General features: G+C 49.5%; 1 protein-coding gene across 2 annotated transcripts in view; it reads right to left on the bottom strand.

Annotated features, from left to right (window-relative positions):
- The window catches only part of CECR2 (CECR2 histone acetyl-lysine reader), a 97,630-nt gene extending 73,903 nt beyond the window's left edge, over positions 1–23,727 (bottom strand). For both annotated transcript variants that reach the window (XM_075051222.1, XM_075051223.1), the window contains exon 1: positions 23,240–23,727. In XM_075051222.1, the coding sequence (XP_074907323.1) occupies positions 23,240–23,416 (177 nt within the window). In that variant the 5' untranslated portion in view covers positions 23,417–23,727. The remainder of the gene's footprint in view (positions 1–23,239) is intronic.
- Positions 23,728–24,046: the final 319 nt, after the last annotated feature.

Below are 24,046 nucleotides of genomic sequence, written 5' to 3'. Positions count from 1 at the left end.
ACAGCCTACCTCATCAGACATACAGAAATTTGCATTTTTGCAAGCCACGGCTCTGTTGAGACTACAACAGTTAGGTTATTAAAAAGAAAAAGTTAGGTCTTACAGATGTCTATCAGAAAAATCATGTCTTCTGAGTCAGAGCTGAATATGCTAAAATTTTGAATCTGTTAGTAATCACATAGTCAGAAAACTATCTGATACCAGGACAGTTCAATCCTATAACCAATATGGCACGCTGCATATCGCTGATCCAGATAATTCCCTCTATTCTCATTTTCTACAAATTCAAGTAGCCTTAATGCTCATTTTTTCCTGTTCTCTCCTGTCCTCACCTAAATGAGGACACCCAAAGCTTTATTTCACTCTTCACTCATTGTTAACTGGAGTATTTCAGATTTTAAACTGCTGCATGGCCTCGCTTATTACTACTTTTTTCATATCGCCCATGCAGACTGTTGACTCTCCATAACAGTTCAGGTGACAGCATGTGAAGAAGAAAATGCTACATTTAGGACTGTAAAAACAACCTGAGGTCTGTCCCATTTATTCAAACCCTTTATAATAGTTATTAAATGAGTAATCACATGCATCTCCATTACACTTCATTCAGTACATGGGAGTGAGATTAGGAAGTAAAGACAGCTGTTCAATATTGATTTTTATCCTTCTTATTCTTTATGTATCCCTATGCCTAATTTGCTACATCATTTCCAAGCCCGACCACCAAATAAGCTATTAATCGCTTCACAGACCTTCTTCGGTGGTGGCCTCCACGTAGCATCTCAATCCAATAAGCATTAATTCTTTTCTCAATCTATTTACAATTTAATGATTTTTAATCTGGTTTGACAGATGAAAAATTGGGGGGGGGGGGGGGAATGACCAATGCTAGCAGAACTCACCACTCCATTTAAGCATCCAGTGGCTGCACCCCTATTTGAGATTGTTCCCCCCACCCCCAAAAAGAATCCCACAAGCCCCACGCTTGGCATTTTCATGGCAGCATTTAAAACACAACAGAGTTTTAATTGCTTTTTTTCCCAGGACTACGAGAGGGTGGGTAGGTAGCAATACACCGCAGAGGCAGGGTAAGAAAGGGAGAGAAAGGTGCCTTGACCAAAGCAGCTCAGAGAACGTGTGGCAGGGGCTGGCTCTTCCCTGCAGCACCGTTACCAATTTCAACTTCAGCACCGAGCTCTCAGCACTTCCTAAAGCTAAAGTTTGGCAATACAGTTAAGATAGCTTCAGGGGGTTCAGTGCTCAACCAGAAATGCCACAGAGCACTATGGAGCATAAACTCAACTCTGCCATTTTTAACGCATCTCCCCAGTTTAGCTCTGTACTGGCTGGCACCCACAGCTGTTCCTCAGCTGGATATTCAGCAAGCAAAACCCACACTCTTATCTGGATCATCTGGATGAGCAGTGGCTGGGGATGGAGGCATGGGGAAGGAACCAGGGCCCCAAGCCGGAGCTCTGCAGTGCAATCGGGGGGTGAAGGAGCCTTTGCCCTCTGTGCTTCAGCTGACACAGTAACCTGTGGGGCCCATCCATGATGCAATCTGGGACCCCATGCCAGTCTCCCTTGGCTTCACCTACGCTCTTCCCAGCTCCCACAATAGCTCAAAACAGTTGTGTTGCCGCAGCTAGGGGGGAGCACGTGCCCGGACCTGCCACCAAATATATGTGGTGGGAATACATTCTCAAGAGCGTGAAGCTGGGTAAATGAAGGTATCCTGTGAGAAATGGGCCTTAAGCGATGCACCCAGAGTCATAAGCCAGTCTGGGTCTCTGCAACAGAGATGAGTATTGAGACTGAACATGCAACTCCACATCAGTATGTTTCTGTTGGCAAAACCCATCTTTGTTCCTCTATTCCTACACCTCTTCCACTCATTTGAGGGCTTCATTGTAAGCCAGACAACCAAAATCATTTCAGTTAAAAACTAAACCTCCAAAATTTAGCTTCTGAAACCCGGATCATTTCCAGGTTTCAAGGATAATGCCACAAAGCTGAACTCATGGGTGAAAAGAGGCTGTAATCTCTTAGGTTAGGAGCAAAAGTAAGAGAAGTGAGAGCCAAGGACCTCACACCTGCCTTGCCACTGGCTAGACCGGCATGGAACTACACCTTCGCTTAGCCAAAAGACAGCCTTTCTTTTCTCACAGCAGCTCCCGTCTTTCATGTCCTGCCCACCTTCAAACTTCTTCAGCAAATGAGGCGAGAACCACATAGCTAACAGCTTCGTTCAGTGCACAGCCTTGATTTATACTCTCAGCACCATTTACCCTACAAAGCGACCACTGACATTGTCCCATGGAAAAAGCATATGACCCTGTAATTAAAAACAATCATCATCTGCAGGTACAAGGCAATGCATTAAAGGTTGCACAGACAACTGTAAATCTATAGTTTCCTGTCAAGTAATTGAATTTGTAATCATTTAGCATCAGTTTCAACACAGAAAACAATAACGTACAATAAAGCCCTCACTATCATGTCACGGCAGTGGTTTGAAGCAGACACCTTCTCTACCACCGCTACCACTTGAGCTCAAGTACAAATTACATTAGCAGGCAAGCAGAGAATATTGCTCTTCGAAGCCCTCACTGCAGGACAGAAACACTGAAAAGCATGCAGGAACAGCCCTGTTTTATGGGAAGCCTACCCAAAGGCAAGCAGTTAAAAGTGGTTTTTTTTCTCCCCAGAGCTAATAGTGAGCTCCTCAACCAGTTACATTATGGTTAGCAGTTGGATATTCATGGCTATTGCTATTGCTCGCACCTGCCCTGTTAAGAAGTTTGGGATTCTGCTTCTAGCTGGTGACATTTTTTATTTACAACAGCACTGAAGGTGAAGCATTATGAACATTAATTAGATATGCTGATATTTTCATTATTAAAATATTAGAGTCAAAAAATGAGGTTTGATGTTGTGTCTGAGCTGGTGCACTTAGTTCCTCTCCATCATTCATAGAGAAAGAGAGAACACCTTCAGAGTGATTCATTCCAATCTAAAATAGACTTCTCTCATCTCTCAAAGATCAATTTCTTTCCACGGACAGTGATGAACCCCTGCATGATCAGTCTGACATAACAGTCCACTTTGAACGCTAAATTATTCTTGCCCCTTTTCTCATCCCCACCACTTATTCCAACTCCTGCATCACAGCATGCCTGGCTCAACTGTTTGCGGGGCCACTCTATGAGCCAGTTCATAAAATTAATCCAGGCAAAAAATAACTGGAGGGAAGGAGAGCTGAGTGTTTTGTTTGTTTGTTTTTTTAATCCACCAGCCAGATCAGCTCCCTTACCTATTTCAGCATGTGCCCACAAAGAATTGTGCTGGCACACCTGAGAAAGTGCTGATAGGGATGCAGAGACTAGATAGTCACCCAGTTTTCAGGCATGTAGAAGTAGATGAAACAAGCTAGGTTTTAAAAAACCAAAGGCCAGAACTCTTGGGCTATCTGTTCTCAATAATAATAATAATAAAAAAAATCTTCCTGTCTGGTCTAAGGCATTTCTGGGAAGGCAACAGCTGCTGTTTTGTGTGTTCCTTACCCAGAGGTCCCATTTGGAGTGCTTGCATAATGACTTCTGAAGTAAGGTATCTCTGCACAGGCAACAACCATCCCTCAAAGGCAAACTATTCCCTACAGAATGAGCAAAAGAACTGGCAGTTTCCAACCCTGTCTTATTACCAGTCACAGTTTGAGTGGAGTTTCAAAAAAACACCAGCAAAAGGTATATCCCTGCCTCAGAACTAAACTCCCCTTCCACCCAAGCTAAATTTCAGCAAAGAGTTTTAGACCATACATTGCTAAATGTTCTCTTAAAACAACTCCTGTGACAATTCTGCTCTCTTTTTTGGGGGGTGGGGAAAGGGAAAAAAACCAAGAAAAGCATTATGCGTTCTTCAGACCATGGTTAACCCGACCTACTGTTGGCAACAGCCTCAATCCAAGCAAGAGATTGGACTAGAGACTTCCAGAGGTTCCTTCTGACCACATACTTTTGTGATTCTGTACTAGGGTTTCCTTATCAGTCTTTCTTAAAATCAAGTCTTAATGGGCTTTCCTTTCATAATGGTCTTCACAGATCATTTACTCCTTCAAGGTCTCAGCCTCCATTTAGTATCACCTCTCTCTGTTCAGATGCCTTCTTTCACTCTGTTCTCCATGTGTGACATAGCACAAAACCAGGTGCACACCACAAACAATCATGAAAAGCAACAAACAAAGCCATCATACCCAGGGTAGGTGTATTGAGTTTGTGTGGCGACGTTTTGGTAGTGGGGGGGTTACAGGGGTGGCTTCTGTGAGAAGCTGCTGGAAGCTTCCCCTGTGTCCGACAGAGCCGATGCCAGCCGGCTCCAAGACGGACCCGCCGCTGGCCAAGGCTGAGCCCATCAGTGATGGTGGTAGTGCCTCTGTGATAACAGATTTAAGAAGGGGGAAAAAAGTTCCTGTGGCACAGAAACTGCAGCCAGAGAGAAGAGTGAGAACATGTAAGAGAGACAACCCTGCAGACCCCCAGGTCAGTGAAGGAGGGCAGGAGGTGCTCCAGGCGCCGGAGCAGAGATTTCCCCTGCAGCCCATGGGGAAGACCATGGTGAGGCAGGCTGTCCCCCTGCAGCCCAGGGAGGTCCGCGGTGGAGCAGATATCCATCTGCAGCCCGGGGAGGACCCCACGCCGGAGCAGGTGGGTGCCTGAAGGAGGCTGTGATCCTGTGGGAAGCCTGCGCTGGAGCAAGTTTTCTGGCAGGACGTGTGACCCTGCTGGGGACTCACACCAGAGCAGTCTGTGCCTGAAGGACTGCAGCCCGTGGAAGGGACCCACGCTGGAGCAGTTTGTGGAGGACTGTCTCCTGTGAGAGGGACCCCACGCTGGAGCAGGGGAAGAGCGTGAGGAGTCCTGCCTCTGAGGAGGAAGGAGCAGCAGAGACAACGTGTGATGAACTGACTGCAACCCCCATTTCCCATTCCCCTGTGCCGCTGTTGGGGAGGAAGTAGAGAATTTGGGAGTGAAGTTGTGCCCAGGAAGAAGGGAGGGGTGGAGGGAAGGTGTTTTGAGATTTGGGTTTATTTGTCATTACCCTACTCTGGTTGATTGGCAATAAATTAATTTAATTTTCCCCAAGTTGAGTCTGTTTTGCCCATGATGGTAATTGGTTGAGTGATCTCTCCCTGTCCTTATCTCAACCTACAAGACCTTTGTTATATTTTTCTCTCCCCTGTCCAGCTGAGGCAGGGGGAGGTGTGGGGGGTGATAGAATGGCTTTGGTGGGCACCTGGTGTCCAGCCAGGGTTAATCTACCACAGTAGGAAACCAGCATGGCAATACTCCACAGAGGAATGTGACGAACAAGCATTTGGGGCTGGATGCATGTGTCTGTATGAATGCTAAGAGGTCCACACAAAGGTGTGGTTGAGTAATGTTCAACACACCTTGGACCTTTTGATGGAAGGAAGCAGCATTAATGTACTCAGGCTAAAATGAACCTGACTCCAAGATGCAGCAGGTGCCACTCCCCATCCTGCTTCTTATTGCATCTGGGAGAAAGAAAAATAAATCAGGGAAATCAGGATGGTTCCTTACTTCCCAGCTATAGGAAGAAAGAGCAGACGAGGAGAGGATTCCTCCTCTTCGGTTGCAGAGGAGCAAGCCACTCTTCTGGTGCCACAGGCCAGACCTCATACACCCCTCCTACAGCGGGAGGAATGGAGACTCTCACTTGTCCTCTCTCTGGGCAGAAGTCCCAGACTACAAATTAGAGGTTCTATTTGGCAGCTGGGTATTTGTCCTGCAAGAGGGCTTTGCCCTAGATAATGTCAAGCATCTATCTGTTAAGCAGGTAACATCAGAGAAGAAAACATCACCCAAGCACATTTGTTCCTCTGCTCCTACAGAACCCAGGAACATCCCCATGCAGTTCAGCATCTCCTCCCCATCCCCTGCTCCTCATCCTGCCGCTGCCAAGCCACCAGGCTAGGCCAGGGCTCACACGCAATGTCATAACTTTTGTGCAGTACACTCAGAAAACTACTCAACATCCAGGCACAGCCTCTTGGCTCAAGTGTGTACAGCCCTGCTAATTTTTTGGGGTGGCAGTGAGGAAATAAGCACTCAAAAAAAGAGAAGACCAGGAACTTGCAGAGTCCCAGCCATTTGTTTGGCTCAGACACAACTTCAAGCACTGCTGTAATTGTCTAGAAATCAAACAAGTGGTTGATAGCACCAATTAACACCTTCCAGCATAACAATACCTTCATCTCATCTCTCCCCATTCTCTCAACAGCTTAACATATTGGCACCCTGAATGACTTCTCTCCCAGACAGCAGACAAACAGTAATATGGAGGGGAGCAAGGAATGAAGCTGTACACTCTGCCCTAGCATGAGAAGAGAGGCAGGGCAAAGTACTAGCAGTTATAAAATTTTATATTAGAATAAAAAATTAGGACTTGAGACAGCCAAGAAGGTGAAACTAGTCTAGAGAAATATTTTTTACTCAAGACTCAAAACACTTTGTTAATAGCTACAAGCGGAGAAGTTTTTTTTAGACTGACCTTTCACCAAAGAATGCAGTGCCTTCTTCGCACAGGGGGGAAAAAGCCATATGAGCAATTTAATCAAACTGGGGTAAGACTTAAAAAAAAAAATCTGCAAATTTTCTTCGGAATAAAGAAGCAATAAAGACAAATAAGTTCTTGTGCTTAAGTTACCTCTTTAAACTTCTTCTGTAAAAGTAAGTTTGCAAGCTCAACCACATGCAACAGTCTTGCATTACAGGAGCATGTAAGACTGTTCCTATAGCACTCCATATTCAGCGTACAGATTGGGTACCACACGGAGCAGCAGTCAGTTCTCGTTAACAAACAAGGGACATCCCAAAGAGAAAGCTTTGGTTTCAGATGAGACACTGCTTTCTGTGATTACAGCATAAATCTGGAGTACATCAACTTGAACCCACTGGACTTGCTCCAAATTTACACCGCTGTGACTGAATACACAATTATGCCTTACAGGGGGAGGAAAGGGGCAAAGGCTTCTGTTTTATTCAATACACTGTTTTATTAAAGCAGTAGGACCGTGGATGTGAGATTCCCAGGATTAAAGCAAAGCCAAGTTTGCGGACAGACAACATCTATTAGATCAGCAGCTACAACTGGAAAAAGTGAACAGCTTCTGGATTCCCAGCTGTTTTGTTTTGGTATTTTTTTCCCAGACTTGTGCTACCATTTAAAGCAATCAAAAAAAATTTCCTTGCCTGAAAAGAAGGCTAATTACACTTCACGGTGACACTGCCTGTCTACCTTAAGATTCAGCTGGAGGGGTAGCTGCAGCTCGGGTGCATTCCCAACAGGGAGAAGCCTCGGGCTTTGCTCCTCACCAGGGCAGGGGAAGGTCGGCTGCTGGGAAAGGAGCAGTAATCCCAAACCGGCTAAGCCAGGCTGCCTTCCACCACAGCCCAAGGGCCTTTGCCTCCAACATTGAAATGCTAATCTGATTTTGTAAACCCATAAACAAAAACAAAGAGGAGGACACAAGAGGTAAAAAGCCTCCCTGAACTCCATCCCCAAACTGAATCTCTGGCATTCAGGCTCTGTCCTGTCGAGCATGATTTTACCCACAGGAGCGGGTCCCACAAGCTCGATATCAAAATTGCTGGCAGGCAGCATCTTTATGGTCAGATGCATTTAAATGGCCACTTCCACCACACACTCGAATATCCTTTGTTTCAGAAATCTCCTCAGAAAACAGCTTTTTACCGCAACAACAGGCCAGGCGCAGGCCTGCTAGCCTTACTTATTGCCCTTTTACAACAGGACGCCATCAAATATTAATAATACTAAAACCTAACCGGCTCCTGCAGCTGGGTTCAAGCTTGACCCTGCATGCGCTGAACGCACGTTCCCCACCTCCCCCAAACCCCCACTTTTAAGACCGATGCCTGCCCGCGCGCTCACAAAATGGGGGCTGCACCTTCCCAGAGACCCCGGCCGGGAGTCGGAGGTGGGGACCCTAGCTCCGGCTCTGCCACGGGACGGCGTGGGGCACGCAGGAAGGACCCCGAGGGTCAGCTGGTGGGGGGAACAGGTCCGATGGCTCCCCTTGGAAGCAAAGGCGCTAAACCTCAGGGATCAACGGGGACACGCAATCCCAAGGCTCGCTGGCCCTTCTCGCTGCTTACTCTGCTCGTCTTCCAAACCCTGTCAGCCTACCCACATCTGTAGAGAGTCAACACGGGGGATCATTTCTCACCAGCGAATGCTCCCTACCGGAGGGAGCGCAGCAACCGTCTAATTACCCTGAAAGCTGCCCTTTTGTTTCCCATCCTCCCTGTTTTCTTCTGTCTCCTGACCTGTTTTCGCAGGCATTTTGGGCTGCCTGTCATGTGGAAGCCAGATTTTTAAAGACAAAGCAGTGGCTCAGATATTTATCCCTCCGCTGAGGATTGGCTGACTCCGAGGGCACTGCTGCTCCCACCAATCTTCACGGGAGAAGAGGACGGATCCAGCAACACGGACCACGGGTAAGGGGAAAGCCGCTCTGCACACCATAAACAGAGGAGAGGCAATTCCTTGGGTAGCTGAAGCCAGCCGTGGTTAACTTGGGCCAGAAGGTCCAAGGGCTCTTCTCTGCCAAGTTTAGTCTTGGATGACAGTGAAATGTGCTTAATTTGACAGTTTCATTTTAACATGTACGGGCAAAGTCTAGAAGGAGATGGTGGCAGCAGCAAGGGAACAGAGCTGGATTATTATAAGGTAGCTTTCCTGTTGCCTCAACCCACTGCTCAGTACTAAAAACAGATACAAAAAAAATTATGGATGTTGACTCTTCACCCTAGCAATGAAATAAGCAGAGTGTCTTCAGCATGATAACAATATTCTCACAGGTTAAAAATTAGCCTTTCACCATAAAATTCAAACTCTGTACCTCACCTCTAGCATTACAGAAGCTGAAAGCTTGGGCACAGCATTAAGGCTCAAAAACATGAGGCTGGAAAACACAAGGAAACTTCCTGCTTATTACTCTTTTCACTTGTTTTTTAAAAAAATCTATAATAGAGGAAAGTTATAGCACTGACAGGACTTGTGTCCTCCTCAAACTATAGGAAATACACCTGTATTCCTGTGAGCATGCGCAAAATGCAGTTCCTCAAGCAGCCACTGAAGCAGTCGAGAGAAATAGGAAATTGGTGGTCCACAACAAGTTTACTTAGTGGAACCCTGTCAGATGCATGGAGATGTCCTGTCTTGGTTGGCACTGTGTGCCAGCGGGGACTGGGAAAAAGAACGCTTCAAAGGTACATCAGAACATCTTCTGATCTCCACTTGACTGTTTCTCCTGAAGAACTGTGAAATGCATCTTTCTTTGATAATGCTTTGCTCTTCATTAGGTGATACAAAGCCATTGTCTGGCTTACAACGCATGCCTGGGTGCCAACTTCCATAAGTCCAGTGCATTCTCTAGGGTATTTGAGGACATGATTTGTTGGTAGAGCATTGCCAGACATAATGATCACCTACCAGCTGGGCCAAACACCAACTAAACTGGAGGGTATAACAGTGTGTCATCTTCTCTCCAGGCCCTTGATAAGAAAGGACCACCTTGGCAGTCCAGCACTGGACACTTTGCAACCATCACCCCCTTCTGCTCACAGTCCCCACATTGGGGAAGCTGCCCTCTCCATTTCACACAAGTGCATCCCAGGCACACAGGGCAGTGAAGGGTTAATTTAATTAGTTCTCTGTGTGCTCAAAGAATTACAGGCAACTTCATTTAATTATTAAGTAGCCAATCAGGTAATCTCTGTATCTGATTAGCACACTAATGAAATAATGTCTTCCAGTTCAAAGCTGTCATTCCAATCAGGAGACGGCCCTTCAGCTAGAAGGAAAAGCTGGCCAGGTTTCCATGGGCTCAAGGCTTTGGATTTTGGAGAGAGGGGATGGGAGCAGGGACTGGAAGCCTTTCTGCCTTCCCTCTCGTTGTCTCTGCCTCTGCACAGAACAGCGCGGCTTCCCCTTCCAGATGGGCGCGCACATTGGTTCCAGAGAGGCTCCCTGATGCTCCAGGCAAGCGTCCTGTGTCACCACCACCGCCTCGCGTCCCTTCTCTCATGCTCCCAGATGTCCAGGAAGACTCCAGTCCACCAGAGCCAGGAGAGCACCAGGCCGTTAGCATATCCCCTAGGCACTGCCAACTGAAAGATCTGCTAAATATGTGGGGCATGACTCTGCTATGGTCCACATGGGAGAGGAGTCACACAGCAAAGCCATTATAGCACTAAGAGGAAGCCAGAAACCCTCCTCCCTCCCCCACGCCATGCTCTGCTCCTGTGTCATATGCAGTTATTTCCAGCCTGGGGAAAAGTGCAAGGCGGCAGCTGTCACACGAGGCAAGGACTTGCCCCTTTTAAACAGGGATTTCAGGACTAAATGACCCATTACAATTAACACAGCTGCAAGAACTGGGACACTTCCACACAGCCGAAGAGGGGCTATGGGAGTGGGGGAGGAAAGGAAGAGACAAGCAGAGGGTTAGGATTGTACTTCCAAGATCTGGCACGGAGTCTTCTACCCCTCCGCTTTTAAGTATGAGTTCAGCTGTCCTCTTGCAACTGCTACCGCTCAGCCGAAGCCCAGGGAGGCAGCCAAGCCGGGGCACACAGCCCAGCCCAAGCCTGCCACACCACCTCCTCCATCGACCCCTTACTCGCACGACCGCTCTTGCTCAGACCCAGCTCAGAAACTCCCTTTCCCAAAGAGCAGCGCCAGCTACTTTACCGCACGACAGCGGCACGGCTGCTTTTTGCCTAGCCACGCACATGCTAACTTTTAATTAGCTAGCCCAGGTTTATCAGAGGAGCTGCAGCAGGATGTGGTTCAGCATGACTGAACCATCCCGGCGTTTATCCGAGGAGCTCGACAGATGTTGCTGTCCACGCTCAAGCCTGTGCTGCTGCATCTGTACTTCTGTACGTCCTCTACTGCCAGTTTAAATGCTAACTCGGCTCCAATTGCCACAGCTGCCAGCGTGCCTTTGCACCGCAGGGCGGGCATTCCCATTTCTGAGTGCTAGATCACCTTCCCGGTGACGCTTCCATTCTCTTGGTGCATTTCCCAGGAAAAGAGCAGAGCCTCCAGGATGCTCACACCAAACAGCACTAGTTTTGTTTAAGGCACCACGCTGAAAACGAATACAGAGAGAATCCCAAGAGGAAGCAGAAAATTGTGAGCAGTCCCCAGCTGGCCAGCCAGCCAGCTGGCTTTCTATGAGAATGCTTAAGTGTTGACACTTTTTGTTGACCCTTTTTTTCCTGAGCATATCCCATGAACAAGAAACAGCACTGCTGAGAGGGAAGACATATCTCCCTCTCTTCTGTCTGCTGACTACAGCCATTCCAAATGAAGGAAACCGGTTAGATCAAGAAATTCAGGCTTGGACAGCACAATGAAGCATCCACTAATAATCAATCCCTTCACAGCAGCCTTCCTGCCAACTGGCTACGGACTAGGCAATGATTATAAATTGCAGTTACTCCTCCAAGGAAAAACAACACAACATCATATGGCGGTCCATGTTCATCCTTTAATTCTGAAACCAGTCCTGCTTACAAAAAAAGACAAGTCTTTCTAACTGCCTGTCCTGAAAAAAATTCTCAGCCCTGAAATCCAAAGCTGGGTTCATCCCAGCTTGTGCTTCACTAGTCACTGCCCCCCCCCCCACCAAGTGATAAAACTTGTGCCACTGAAGGTAGCAAAAAATTCTAAAAATGCTGAGGTGGTGAGTTTGTTGCCTACCAAGATACTATTGTCACCCCCATACTTCTGGCATCCCACTGCCTCAGGAAGTGCACACAGGAGAACCTGCCATGGCAGAGCTGCCCCAACACTTATTAACCAGCACACAGATGCAATTCGAGCCCGACTTAAGCACAAGGGATGGAAGCGGCCACCTGGGGACCCGCATTCCTTGACAGCTCCGCCGCCCTGCACATTCCAGACCCCTCATCCCCCAGCCCTGAAACCAGGTCAGGGAGGCACAGCATGACCTGATCTCCACCTCTGATAGCACCAAGCCCTGTCCCATCCCCTCTTGCCACCCTTGCCACGGTCAGGCCACATGCACCACCTCCCCGCCCCCGACGAGAAGCACAGAGCAAGGATACAGATACCGGTCCATGCATGTGGAGGGACTCCCTCTCAATGCCACAGCTATTTGCGGATCAGCCATCATCCAAAACTTCCCAAAATGAGAAAGTCCGGGCGTTTGGCAGGTCAGACACTTACTACAGTGAGTAGTTTGTTCCGCCAAGGGACTCGTAACACCCTCCCAAATTACACATTGCCCTTTATGGGATGCCGCAGCAGCTGGAATCGGCTCCCTTCTCACATTCCTTAATAAGCACTTCCATCGGAGAGCAGGGTGGATGCAGGGCATCAGCTGCAGTTAATCATAACCGAGAGCTGGGCTCCCTTTCCTCATGCTGCGCGGCACTATCTGCAGTCTAAGAATATCCAGCACCACCCACCCTGCTGGGGCAGAGGGAGTCAAGTGGTCCGAGCTCCCAGGCATTACAAGTCTCCCTGTTACAGGAGACTTTCACTCTGCCTCCCCCAAGCAGCAGCCTTCAGCGGGGCCCCTCGATAGCTGGTTGAGATCCTACAGATCATGGAAAGATAATCCATTGCACTACTAATGCACTACTGCAGCTGTCCATGGAGAAAATCCCCTTTCAACCAAAAAAAACCCCTCAAGCCCTTTGATCCTCTCCAACACACAATTATCTTAAGGGCAAAATAGTCTTCTGTGCCTCGGCACCTTGTATCAGGCTGAAAGAAAGGAAATCGAGACTGCTATTCCCTGTCTATTCTATGTGGCTGCCCTGCCCGACAAGGCAAGCTGCTCTGGCCTCTTCAGCACAGGCAAGCAAATCCTGATGGATAGATACCTGCATTGCTGGGTGACCAAAGCCTAAGGGAAACTTTTTTGGGGGAAATGGTTTGTTTTTTTAAAAAAGAAAAGCCTGAATTTCTTAGAAAGATAATAAAATTTTGCACTATTTTGTTTCTGTGCAAGACTGTCAGCTACAGTGAAGTTGAACTGATTTCGACCGCATGTTTGGGTCCGACTTTGGAAGGAACAATTTAAAGGATCACCATCGACTTAAATTTAAACTTTTTCTAACCAGAATGTTAAAGAAAAAAGAAATATAGCAAGCATTGATAGAGTACCAAAAACCAACCCCCAAACCCCTTCTACAGAGGCTGATAAGGATTCTTCCCCAGGTGCCCCCCTTGCTGCATGACCTCTTGTTACCTGTGCAGTCTCACTCCACCTGCTACCCAAGGCTGCAGCGCGATAAGCGTTTCTTCCAGCAGAAGTGTCAGCTATAAAAAGCCCTTCCCCTCCCCGCTGCCTGTTTCCATTACCATACCACTGCTTCAGTCATGCTGGTACAACCCTTCTGTGGGGCTGTGGGGGGAGCCAGCTGGGGGAACCGCTCCTGGCTAGATGTAGCTCACTTAAAGAAAAAAGTGTTGCAGTTTTTAATCCGGGTGAGCAGTTTTACTGCCAGCCGTGACGGGTGGCAGGAGCTGCCGTGGGAAGGTAGCTTGAGAATTGATGTCCTCAGGTTCCACCAGACACTGCTCATAAGTCCACACTAACACCGCAGGGAAAATGGCCACGTGATGTCAAACTCTCCAGTGAAGAATACAAAAATAGGAAAGAAAAAAAAAAGTCACTTCTCTAATGCCCTGAAATCCTATTAATTTCAGAGGTACTCACAACTGCACTTCATACAAGGATTTTTAGAAAACTCATCTAAAAATCCCAACAAAGTTTTATTCCTTGTGCACATTTCTCCATCAATCACCCATTAATAAGTTTTGAATTCTTGGCTGACTCAACTAAAAGCAACAGGAGTGCTGGAGTCTTGGAAACGCAGTTTCTATAGAGTGTGCTCACCATACTTGGCCCCTGCAATCATCCCAAACATGTTTACATGCCAATACACTCATGTGGCCTGGGAGCTGCATGGGACAAGACATGACCTCTGTGAGAGGAGGATGCAGAAAAGAGAAGAAGTAAAGAGAAGCGCTGAGAAATGTCAGACACAGGGACGTGAAGGGCTGCCATCCTCCATGTTCAGACTGGAAATCCCTCTGAAACCAGGGTTCACTTTTACTTGCAAGTACAATGTAGTTTGCGTTTGAAAATCCATTTCACTTTTACAGAGCACCCTTAATGTTACTTATTCAGGGGTCATGAAGAAATTTACATGCTGGGCCAGTAAGGGTGAGGCCTGAGTGGGGTCTTAAAGTACCACAGGAAAGCACAGAAGGGGTCTTGCTTGCTGGGTTTTTCCCCCCCTTACTTATTTTTCAGCATTTGAACCTTCCCAGCATACCAGAAGAGGGAGCCTTGACTCCTCTCCCATGCTCATCATTTGTTTTATATTAGCAACAATGACAAGCTCTATTAAGAGGCAAACTCTTTAAGTGAACTCTCACCCTTTGCCTCCTAAACCAAACAAAAAACCCAAGCAAGAAAAAAAAACAACCCACAATCCTCTTTTCCTTGTGTTATGGATATATAAATATTTTTGCTGCCACACAACTACCTGTGTACAGGGCTCACCAGAAACAAGAAAACTAGCTCTGCCTTCCAACCCTTTGGCCATGCAAAGCTCCAGCCCCTTTATGGCAGGCTTAGCTGGAGAGAAAGAGCCAGAGAATTAACAGCTTTACCAACGAGGAGGAAAAAGACCCTCCAGAGCTCCTTTTACATCACCAGCCCCAGCAACCAGAAGTAAACTAAGGCTAGAGTTTCAAGAGTCACAGCAGATTGACCCAGCAGCTTGCGGCCACCAAAAGCACAAGGTCCTGCTCCCACCACACGACTACAACCCCACCAAAAGCCCGGCCAGGACCCAGCGAGCAGCTGGGCTGGCGCCGGGGAAGGGGAGACCGCAGAGTCAGGAGTGTGGCCGGGGCGAGGGCTTGAAAGGGAGCAAGATCTTCCTTCTGGCAGCCGGCAGCCCCCAAACCCAAAGCTTCAGGTTTCACTGCTCCCTCAGCAGCACATGTGCCCTCCTTCCCACCAGGCTGAACACGCTAGCTCGACCACACCGATGTAAAAACCAACAAAGACCCCCCCACCACTGCCCTGTTGCTGAACTAAGCTGTGTTAATATAGGGAAGAGCTGAAGCAGTGTAAGTTCATCTAGGCTGAAGAGCTTGCACTGCTTAAATCGGATCGATCCCAAAACTACGTTAAACTGGTGGCCTGGCCCAGGGCAGAGGTGGCATGAGGACCATTATGCCCCTCATGTTTCAAATAATTTTGTATTAACTTTACACACTGCCTTCTCCAGCCAGGCCTCAGCAGCTCTACCCTGGATGATACCAGCAGCTTTGTTTTTTTCAGTGGAAAGCTGGAGTTTTAGCTAGGCATTTACAGGATATAAAGAGTTCATCAAGAAGTTGAGCCAGCTCTGAAAGGAGTTGCCACAGTGGGCTGCGAAGCCACCTCGGAGCAAAGCAAAGACCTTGACTGCCAGCAGCCCGTAACGTCAAGTTATTCCCCTGTCCCCCGTAAAGGCAGACTTAAAATCCCCCCAAAAAGCAGAAAAACATGTGTTCTGGCAGTAAGCAAACCACACTAGGACCACTTTTCCCCATCAGCTGTTTTCTGTGCCTCACACAAAAGGCCACAAACCCCTCCTAATTGCAGGAGCCCTCCACCTAACAGACCCTGCTCTCGGGGCCCTCCTCCCCAGGAACTGGGGGAGAACTGGGGCACAATAGGAAGGAGAGTGGCTAAAGGGAATAGATCTGTTAAATTAACACATTTTCTGTCAACCAAATCAGCTGCCCCTAGTGCTATTGTTGGTGAAACAATGGAGACCCCAGGAATGGGCACCCATTAAAAGGAACAAGCCTGCTGAAAGGATACACTCTGAGGCACAGCCTTGTGTGTTTAACAGGATTCTCTACTGTAAGGAAGGAGGAATCACTAGGCTGCATTGTTCCCACCACCACAGCAGATGCTGTTGCTTCTGGTAACGAGGAGGGGGAAGAAAAAAAAAAAAAAATTTTCATACCTACCTACAATAAGGTTTACACTATAAACTTTTAATTCAGGAACTTTTAACTCCCTGGCTGTTGTCATTTCTGCCTATAGCCCTTTTCTTGAGGAGATTTTTGCCTGAAAGAAGTCTATGAAAGCATCCATTGCCATTACAAAAGTTAATTCTTCACCCTTCATGCAGGCACTTAACAGATGCCAGGGGCAGAATGGCACAGCTATGCCGGCATTATTCGCGGGGAGAGAAAGACTGCAGTTAAGCAGGTCTACATATAAAGCTGCAACACTTTAACGGTGTTACTTTTAGCTGGTTTGGCTAGAGCAAATTCCAAAAGGAGCAAACTTCTGAGGACTGATTTAGATGTGCTAGGCAGAGGTTTACATTAGCTGCACTGAATTGGTACAGGTTTGTGGTAGTCGAGTCTTTGCAACCAAAGCAAACTGCAAAGTCGTATTCAAGCTACTACACAGACCATCTTTTTTTTTTTTTTTTTTTTCCCCTTGCGGGGAAAGACTTGCACCAGATTATCTTAAATTGGTTTTTAGACAAGTTCAGCTTAAACCATTAAACTTGCGGGTACACAAAAACGTCAGCTAGCACCAGACATGATTTTCAGAGTCAGCTGCACAAGCAGAAGAGGCAATTGCTTCCAACAACTACAGAAAATCTGTAATATCAACTTCAATGTACTCCATCCAAAACTCCGAAATTCTTATCGCGTTCCTCTCTCTTTTGCCTTCGACTGCTACAGTCATTCCCCAAATCCCCTGTCATCTAACTCAGATCCATTCAAAATGTTGCTGTCAAAATAACCTTCCTCATCCATTGTGCAGACACCCTTTGGCTGCGTGCAGTCACTTCTTGTTTCTTTTCATAGGCTTAAGATAATGTTTTAACTCACATATCAGCCTCCTGAACTACCTATTCCTTCTTTTTGTATCCAATTACACTAGCGTCTCATTATATAAAATGTAAACACTTGTTAAAAAGTTTAAGATCTACAGTTGGGAGAGATGTGACTTGCATTTGAAATGGAAACTGATATAATGCTTTCCAATTTGCAGACCACTTGAAACAACAGCTCTGAGAAGTATCTCTCTGCCTCCCCCTCCATTAATCTCAATGAACTCTAGAGCCCAATACTGACACGTAGAGTGTTAATGATTCTATTATGAACAGAATAACTAAGGCAGCAAAAGTGAAGACCAGCAAAGTAAGAACTGCTGCTGGAACAGACACAGGGAGAGGGATGGGGCACTGCTGAAGCAACAAAACCAAACAGTGGATGGAACAGGTAGAAAGAACAATAAAACCAGTACTAACCCTCCATTGCATTCTCTGTTTTTAAACTTGATTTTCAAAAAAAAAAATACACAGCCTGCACCCTCTGCTCCAATGAAGCCAATGCTGCCCGGGGCAAGCAGAGCCACCATGGAGTGACTGTGGTATATAAACTGAATTCATACACTGGTCCATAAATGGGTCTCTGCACAATGGGGCTGACACTTTTTCTTTTCAGTATGTTTGAAATCTATCATATTTTCCAACCCTGTCTTCTCACCGTACAGCGCCTCTCCCTGCACTGCCAATTACTCTACCTTTCCTCAGACGATTCGCTTTTTCTAAAGCCAGGCACTTTGCACGAAATTGAAGTTTTAGTGAGCAGATCTGTTGTTCATTCTTGTTTCAGATGGTCAGTGCCCATTCCCTTCCACTTTAACATTGCCTACCACCAATGGGCAAATGGCAAAAGGGAACGACATCCTAAGGCCTGAACTATTCTACTGAAAAGGTGTTTAAACTAGCTCAGACTTACTTTCTATGAGTAGAGCTGACCTACATGGATTTGCTGACATTTTGGTCAGCTTGCTGCACTTACTTGTCGCATTGATCTTAATTAGATTCTAAATTCTACTGATCAGAAGCTACCTGGCCATCAGCTATCATACAACATGACAAGGCATCAGTAGATGCTGTATATGTTACTGTAATACAAATAATAATGCAGTACGAGACCAGAATAGCTATAGAGGGGTAAAGGCTTAGCACTCAGGTACTGTACCACACTGCCTGTGCAATTAACTCCATACAAACCACTGTCAGAACAGGAGGGTTGTGCTATTTTGGTGTCACAGATCACAAGGGACCCACGGGGAGGGCGCAGAGCAATGGGCTCCACAGAGAAATTTTAGCAGGACCTGACATGACAGGACAGTGGAGGTTCAAAGCATATTTGGCTATCCTGTCCTCACTAGGAAAAACACATTTTCCAAAGTATTAAAATTATAACACTCCTGGAGTTTAACATATTAAAAAACATCTTTGCTTTTAAAGATCTACCTGGTTTGCACAGATAGAACAACCCCCTGTTCTTTACTCTCTCCTTCAGACAGCCACAGCACAGCTCTCCTTCTCTCCACACTCTTCCTCCTCCTGGGGGACCCACGGGAGCAGTAGCAGCTGCTGGTTTGTAACAGCCACATAATATTCCTGACAGAAAGAGCCTGTTCAAGAACCGACACGACAGATACCGCACTACAGGAGGAAAAAGGTGGGAGAGAGCAGCAGTGCCCTGTCTGTGGGTGGGAGGAACGTACCTAAAGGTAGAGCCAGAGCCCAAAGTGCTAGGAAGGAACAAGAGGCAAGGAAAAGCATCTTAAAGCTGTAGTGAAGTTAACAGCAGAGGCAATTTGCCCAAAGGCGCTTTTAAAAACCACAGGAAAAGATTTATGTTTTCCCTGTGTAATGTGGCTTTTCCCCCTTTTCCAAATAAACTAAGTTAACAACAATGTTTTGACTATTTTCAAGCACGTTCTGGAAAGTCACCTCCCCTCGACCTACCCAGGCAGAAGTTCCTAAATGTTTTAGTCCACAGCTCCTGGGAGTACATGCCAAAGAGCTGGGTGGCCGTGCCACGCTGGCTTCTGTCCAGTGTTTTCAAGTTGTGCTGAAATACAGTTGAAAACGTTAAATATTCTCCTAATATTTTTGATGCAAACAATCCCTACAGCTGCCAGGAGGATATTTCAGTTGCAGAGGGGAAAGCACATGGCCAGGAGACACTTTGTCACAAGAGGTGTCCCACATTACAGTCCGGTCTTGAAGAGGGAAACAAATCACTCCCTATCATCGCCTGCACTAACTCGAATGTGGAAAGCATCCTTTCTGTCCATCAAGGCAATGCCTACCAAAAAAAAAAATGATGTGCCCTGTACAGCCAGACCTTCTCCCACTGGAGTACTATTAGAGTAGGTGAGGACAAACTCACTCGATGCAGATTTTACAAACCACCAAGAAAGAAGCCACAATGACCAGACCAACAGAACTAAAAGCCCACTTTTGAAGTGGCATGAAAGTTTTGTACAGCAGATGGCCGGCAAGGCAGCCATTTAAAAGGGGAGAAGGGAAAAAAAAAACCGCAACACACCCCAGAAGGCAGAAGTGCTCTCTGCCATCCTCAGAGATCCACGTAAAAACACGGCATGAAGCCGAACGCGTCCCGGAGCACCCGCTCCTGGCCCACTGAACTTTTGACCCGCTGGCGGTAGCTGAACCCCTCCTGAGTCCATCGCCGGGTGATGCTGCGGCGGAGATTTGAAAAGAGGAGCCCTGCGCCTCGTCAGGCGCCTGCATCTGCCAGAGCCAGCATGGGGGCCAGCTGCGCCCACCCCCTCCCCGAACAATGCCCAGGGCCCGGCCTGATGGATGCGCTTCTTTCTTTCAGTTTTGGACACCCCTTCCCTGTAGTCTCGGGCTACGCACTGGTCCAGCAAAAAGAAAAACAAAACATCTGCTTCCCAGGTTTCTGACATCCAGCTGCTGATGGCAGCCCCGCATCTGGAAGCTTCACTTTCTTTTAGGCCAATAAGTAGAGGGTGAAAGGTTTGCACTTAAAAAGAAAAAAAAAAAAAAAAAAGAGAAAAGAGCTCCTTCCATGCTGCCTCCCTGTACTAAAGCCCCCAAACTTCTCAAATACCATCAGCAAATCTGCTCAGCACAGGAGGGATGGGTCCAGATGGCCTATCATTACAGAGCCTTCCAGCTAGCTATGGGCAGACCCACCGGAAGAAAAAAAAAATCGGGGGGGAACAAAAGATAACTACAGCTTTTCAAAAAAACCCAGAAAAACAAAGAAACAAAAAAAAAAAAACCCAACCAACACCACCACCAAAACCATATTGGAAGATCAGGTTTTGCCTGGTTTGGGGACTGCAGAGACCGTAGCAGTGAAACCTTAACCTCACCGCCTGCTAAAAATCAGAGGAAGGGAGAGAGAGAGAGAGTAGGGGATATTTGTTACAAGCAGAATCAAGGTTTGTTTAAAACTTTTGCTTTTTGTAACAATGTTGTAACAGTTTAGTACCAAACTCCCTGCTGGAGATAGACTAGTATCAGAAAAAGAAAAAAAAAAAAGCCACCAACCAGGATTTAACTTGAGATGAGCTCTGCCCTCCTAGGAAGAAGAGAACATCCTCCAAGAAGAGCCGACTGCATCCAGAGCAAGGCCCTTAGAGATACTGGGCAGAGTCGGACACACATTTGCTGTGAAGCTCAAGGAGTTCAAGTTTGACCATCCTCCATCTGAAACGCTCTGAGCCCGAGATCTCCATTTCTGCTTCCACACACATGAAAACAGGTTCACTCCAACCACCTGTTTTACTTTGCATCCAAATGGACCAGGGCACTCACCCCTGGGTTACCCATGAGGGGCAGTAACTTGAGGGAAGGGAAAGGGCAGTAACTTCTCCAACTGCTCGCATTTGGCCACAAGCACACCTCCCCACAAAAACCAAAGCTAAAGCAAGAAAATGTCATTTGTACATGAACACAGTTTCAATTTTTGATGGCTGGCTCAGGTTTTATTTCCCCCTATTTGCCTCAAGTCCTAGCATTTCGCCAAACCCCTAGAAGGACGGCCACCTCTGTTTTAATCAGATGCCCCTGAAACTCAAAGCCCATCTCAGAGGCAGCAGTGAGACAGCCAGAACGGGCCCTGGCATTCCCAGGTCCAAAACCAAGAGGGGAGCCTTCTTTATGCAGCCAAATAAAGTACAAACCAAAAACCACACAGAGCAGTACTCTTAGAAAAAAAGGGTAAGTCCCATCGCTGGCCATCAGTTTCACACCATGAACTGTTTCGGCAAGCTCTTTGTGCAAAGCCCCGTTCCCAGATATTCCTGAAACCAGTAATGAGACTGGAACAACTACGCCAGGCAAGGGGTAACAAGATGGTGAGCTTCAAGGAAGAGCAAGTTTTGAAACCGCCTGTGCTGGGCTGCTCGCACCATGCTGGGGAAGGAGGTTTACTCCGCGTGCCTGAAGACACCGAGTTGACAGCCGCATTCGTCCTCTTGCAGCATCCCGATTTTAACCGCGATTTCCACAGTCCCTCGGACAAACACCATCCTTTAAAACCCATTTCTGCCGAACGCTGCAGGCCATCCATGCGCGCAGACGTTTTCGTCGACGTTTTCGGTGGGCTGCTTCCGCTCTGCAACACCCCCAGCACCAACCCACACACGCCACTCGTCCCAGGCAACCCCCCAAAAAAGCAAGTTAATTTGTTCCAAGTGATGTTAACTCCCCCACCCTAAGCGTGCTCCGGGAACCAAAGGGGAGCCCACATTTACTTCATTTGTGAAGCAAGCCAGATGCTAATTGCCTCCAAAGGTGAAAGGCTAGTGCCTTGGCCCTTTTATCATTGTAAATTCAGGTTCCTTCAAGACTTTGCGCTGCTGGGCCCGGAGAGCCTCCCCCTTTAATGGTTTGGCATCAATAGGAGGGGGAGGGGAGTTCCCTTTCGCAAGAAGTTGCATCATTGAGAGACCTTATCCCCTTTCAAGATTTCGCACCGCATAAGGGATTCCCCCTCTTCAGAAATTCACATCCTGCTCGAGTTTTGCTCTTTAGGGCTTCGCGCATCCCATTGAACTTTTAAGCATCTTTGGAATTCGCATTCACGGGGCAATTACTGTCTTTAAAAAACACACGCCACCACGTTATTCACCCGGTTTATTGCCAACGCGCTGGCAAGAATAGCTTTTCACAGCAAGCACAAAAGATTTCCTACCAGGACACACTTTGTTTGTAACATTTGTAGCCAGAGCACAAAATATTTACGGAGCATTAGCCACGCACACGAAAATAAGAATTAAAATAAATAAATTGAAAACAAAACCAACACCGACGAAACAACAAAACCGCACAAGAAAGTTACAGAGGAAAACGGGTGGAAAGGTTCGGAAGCCGGGAGTTTTCCCTACGCGGGGGGCAGCGGCGGTGGGGAAGGCACCGTCGCTCCCCCGGAGGCTCCGCGGAGCCGCACAATGAGCGGCGCGGTGCCCCGCGGAGCAGCCCGGCCTCGCCGGGGCTTGCTGGGATGCGGGAGAAAGGCTGCACCTCCCGCCGCCCGCCTCGGCGGCGACCCTCCGAGCCACCCCCACGCCCCCCCCACCACCCCCGGGCACCGGCCAGGTGGGGACCTCCTTCCTCTCCACCCCCTCCAACAAAAGGGACCAACTTGGGCGCAGGCTGAGCGGGCCGGGGACACCCCCCAACAACAGCCGCGGGTACCCCCGGGGGAGGGGGGGGGTTACCGGGCCGGGTCCGCCTCTCGCCGCCACCATTTTGGGCACGGGGGACCCACCGCCGGCTCCGTCCGTCCGTCCCCCCCCCCGCCACCTTTGTGTGCGGACACCGGCCCGCGGAACAATGCGGCCCGGCGGCGGCCGGCCCCGCTCCGCTCCGCCCGCGGCTGCCCCCGCCGTGCGCTCCACCGGGTCCGGGTCCGGAGCCGGGGGTCCTGCCCGCCGCCGCCCATCGGCGCCCCGGGACGGGCGCGCCGAAAGTTTGCGAGCGCGGCCGGGAGGGACGGGGAAGTTGTTGCGTCCGCCGCCAGCGGAGGGGAGACCCCGCGCCGCATCGCGCCGGGATCCGGCGGCGCACCGGGGGTGGGGGAGCGCCCCCCGCCCCGCCGCCCGCCGGCGCGCGGGCAGCGGCGTGCGGGAGCCGCCGGAGCAGCGGGGAGCACGGCCGGGGGGGGGGGGGGGAACGGCGCCGCGGCACGAAAACGGCCGGCGGGCTGTCCGGCGGGGAGCGCACCGGGCGGGGAACGGCGGTCCGCGGGGGGCTCTCACCTCGATCTCGAAGTCGGGCAGGCGGAAGGCGGTGCGGAAGAGGGAGCAGAAGTGCGCGATGGCCGGGACTTCCCACCAGGAGCGGAGCTCGTCCAGCGCCACCGCCGCCTCGGGGCCGCCGGTGCCGGCCACGCCGCCGCCGCCGCCGCCGCAGCCGCCGTCCTCCTCCGGGCACATCTCCCGCGGACAGCCGGCCGCCCGCCCGCCCGCCCGCTCGCCGCCTCACTCCGCGGGCTGCTGCGTGCCGCCGCCGCTCGGCGCTCCGGCTCCGCCCGCCCCCCGGCGCCACGCCGCTCAGCGGCCGCCCCCCGGCGGCCCCGCGCTGCCCCCTCGCTGCCGCCCGCGCATGGGGCGGCTCGGCGCCGGCGCGGGGGCGCTAGGGCCGGCGGGGGCGCTGCTGCTGCTGCTGCTGCCCCTGCCGCGGGCGGCCGCCGCTGCGCGGGCCCATCCTCCTCCGCCGCCCGCGCCCTGCAGTGCAACCGCCGCGCCGCCGGGAACAGATGGGCCCGGGGCGGAGGGGGGGGCGGCGGCGGGGGGGGGGGGACGGACGGACGGACCCGGGAGGGGCGGGGCGGGGTTCCGCGCGGGGAGGGCGGGGCTCGGGGCGGGAGGGCGAATGGGGAGGCGAGAGCGGGCGGGGGGCGGGGCGGGGCGCAGGGAGTGGACAAAAGGCGTGAGGGCGGGGTGGGCGGGGCCCGGGCGGGCGGGGAGGGGGGACCGCGCGGCCGTGCACGAGGAGGGGGTGGAGCCGGCGCTCATCACAACAACAGGCCCCCCGCGCCCGCCAGGCCACGCCCAGCGGGGGCG

This window comes from Buteo buteo, chromosome 19, assembly GCF_964188355.1.
Source record: "Buteo buteo chromosome 19, bButBut1.hap1.1, whole genome shotgun sequence".
NCBI lineage: Eukaryota > Metazoa > Chordata > Aves > Accipitriformes > Accipitridae > Buteo > Buteo buteo.
The sequence above is the reverse complement of the archived record's forward strand: the minus strand, read 5'-3'. Positions and strand labels throughout refer to the sequence as shown.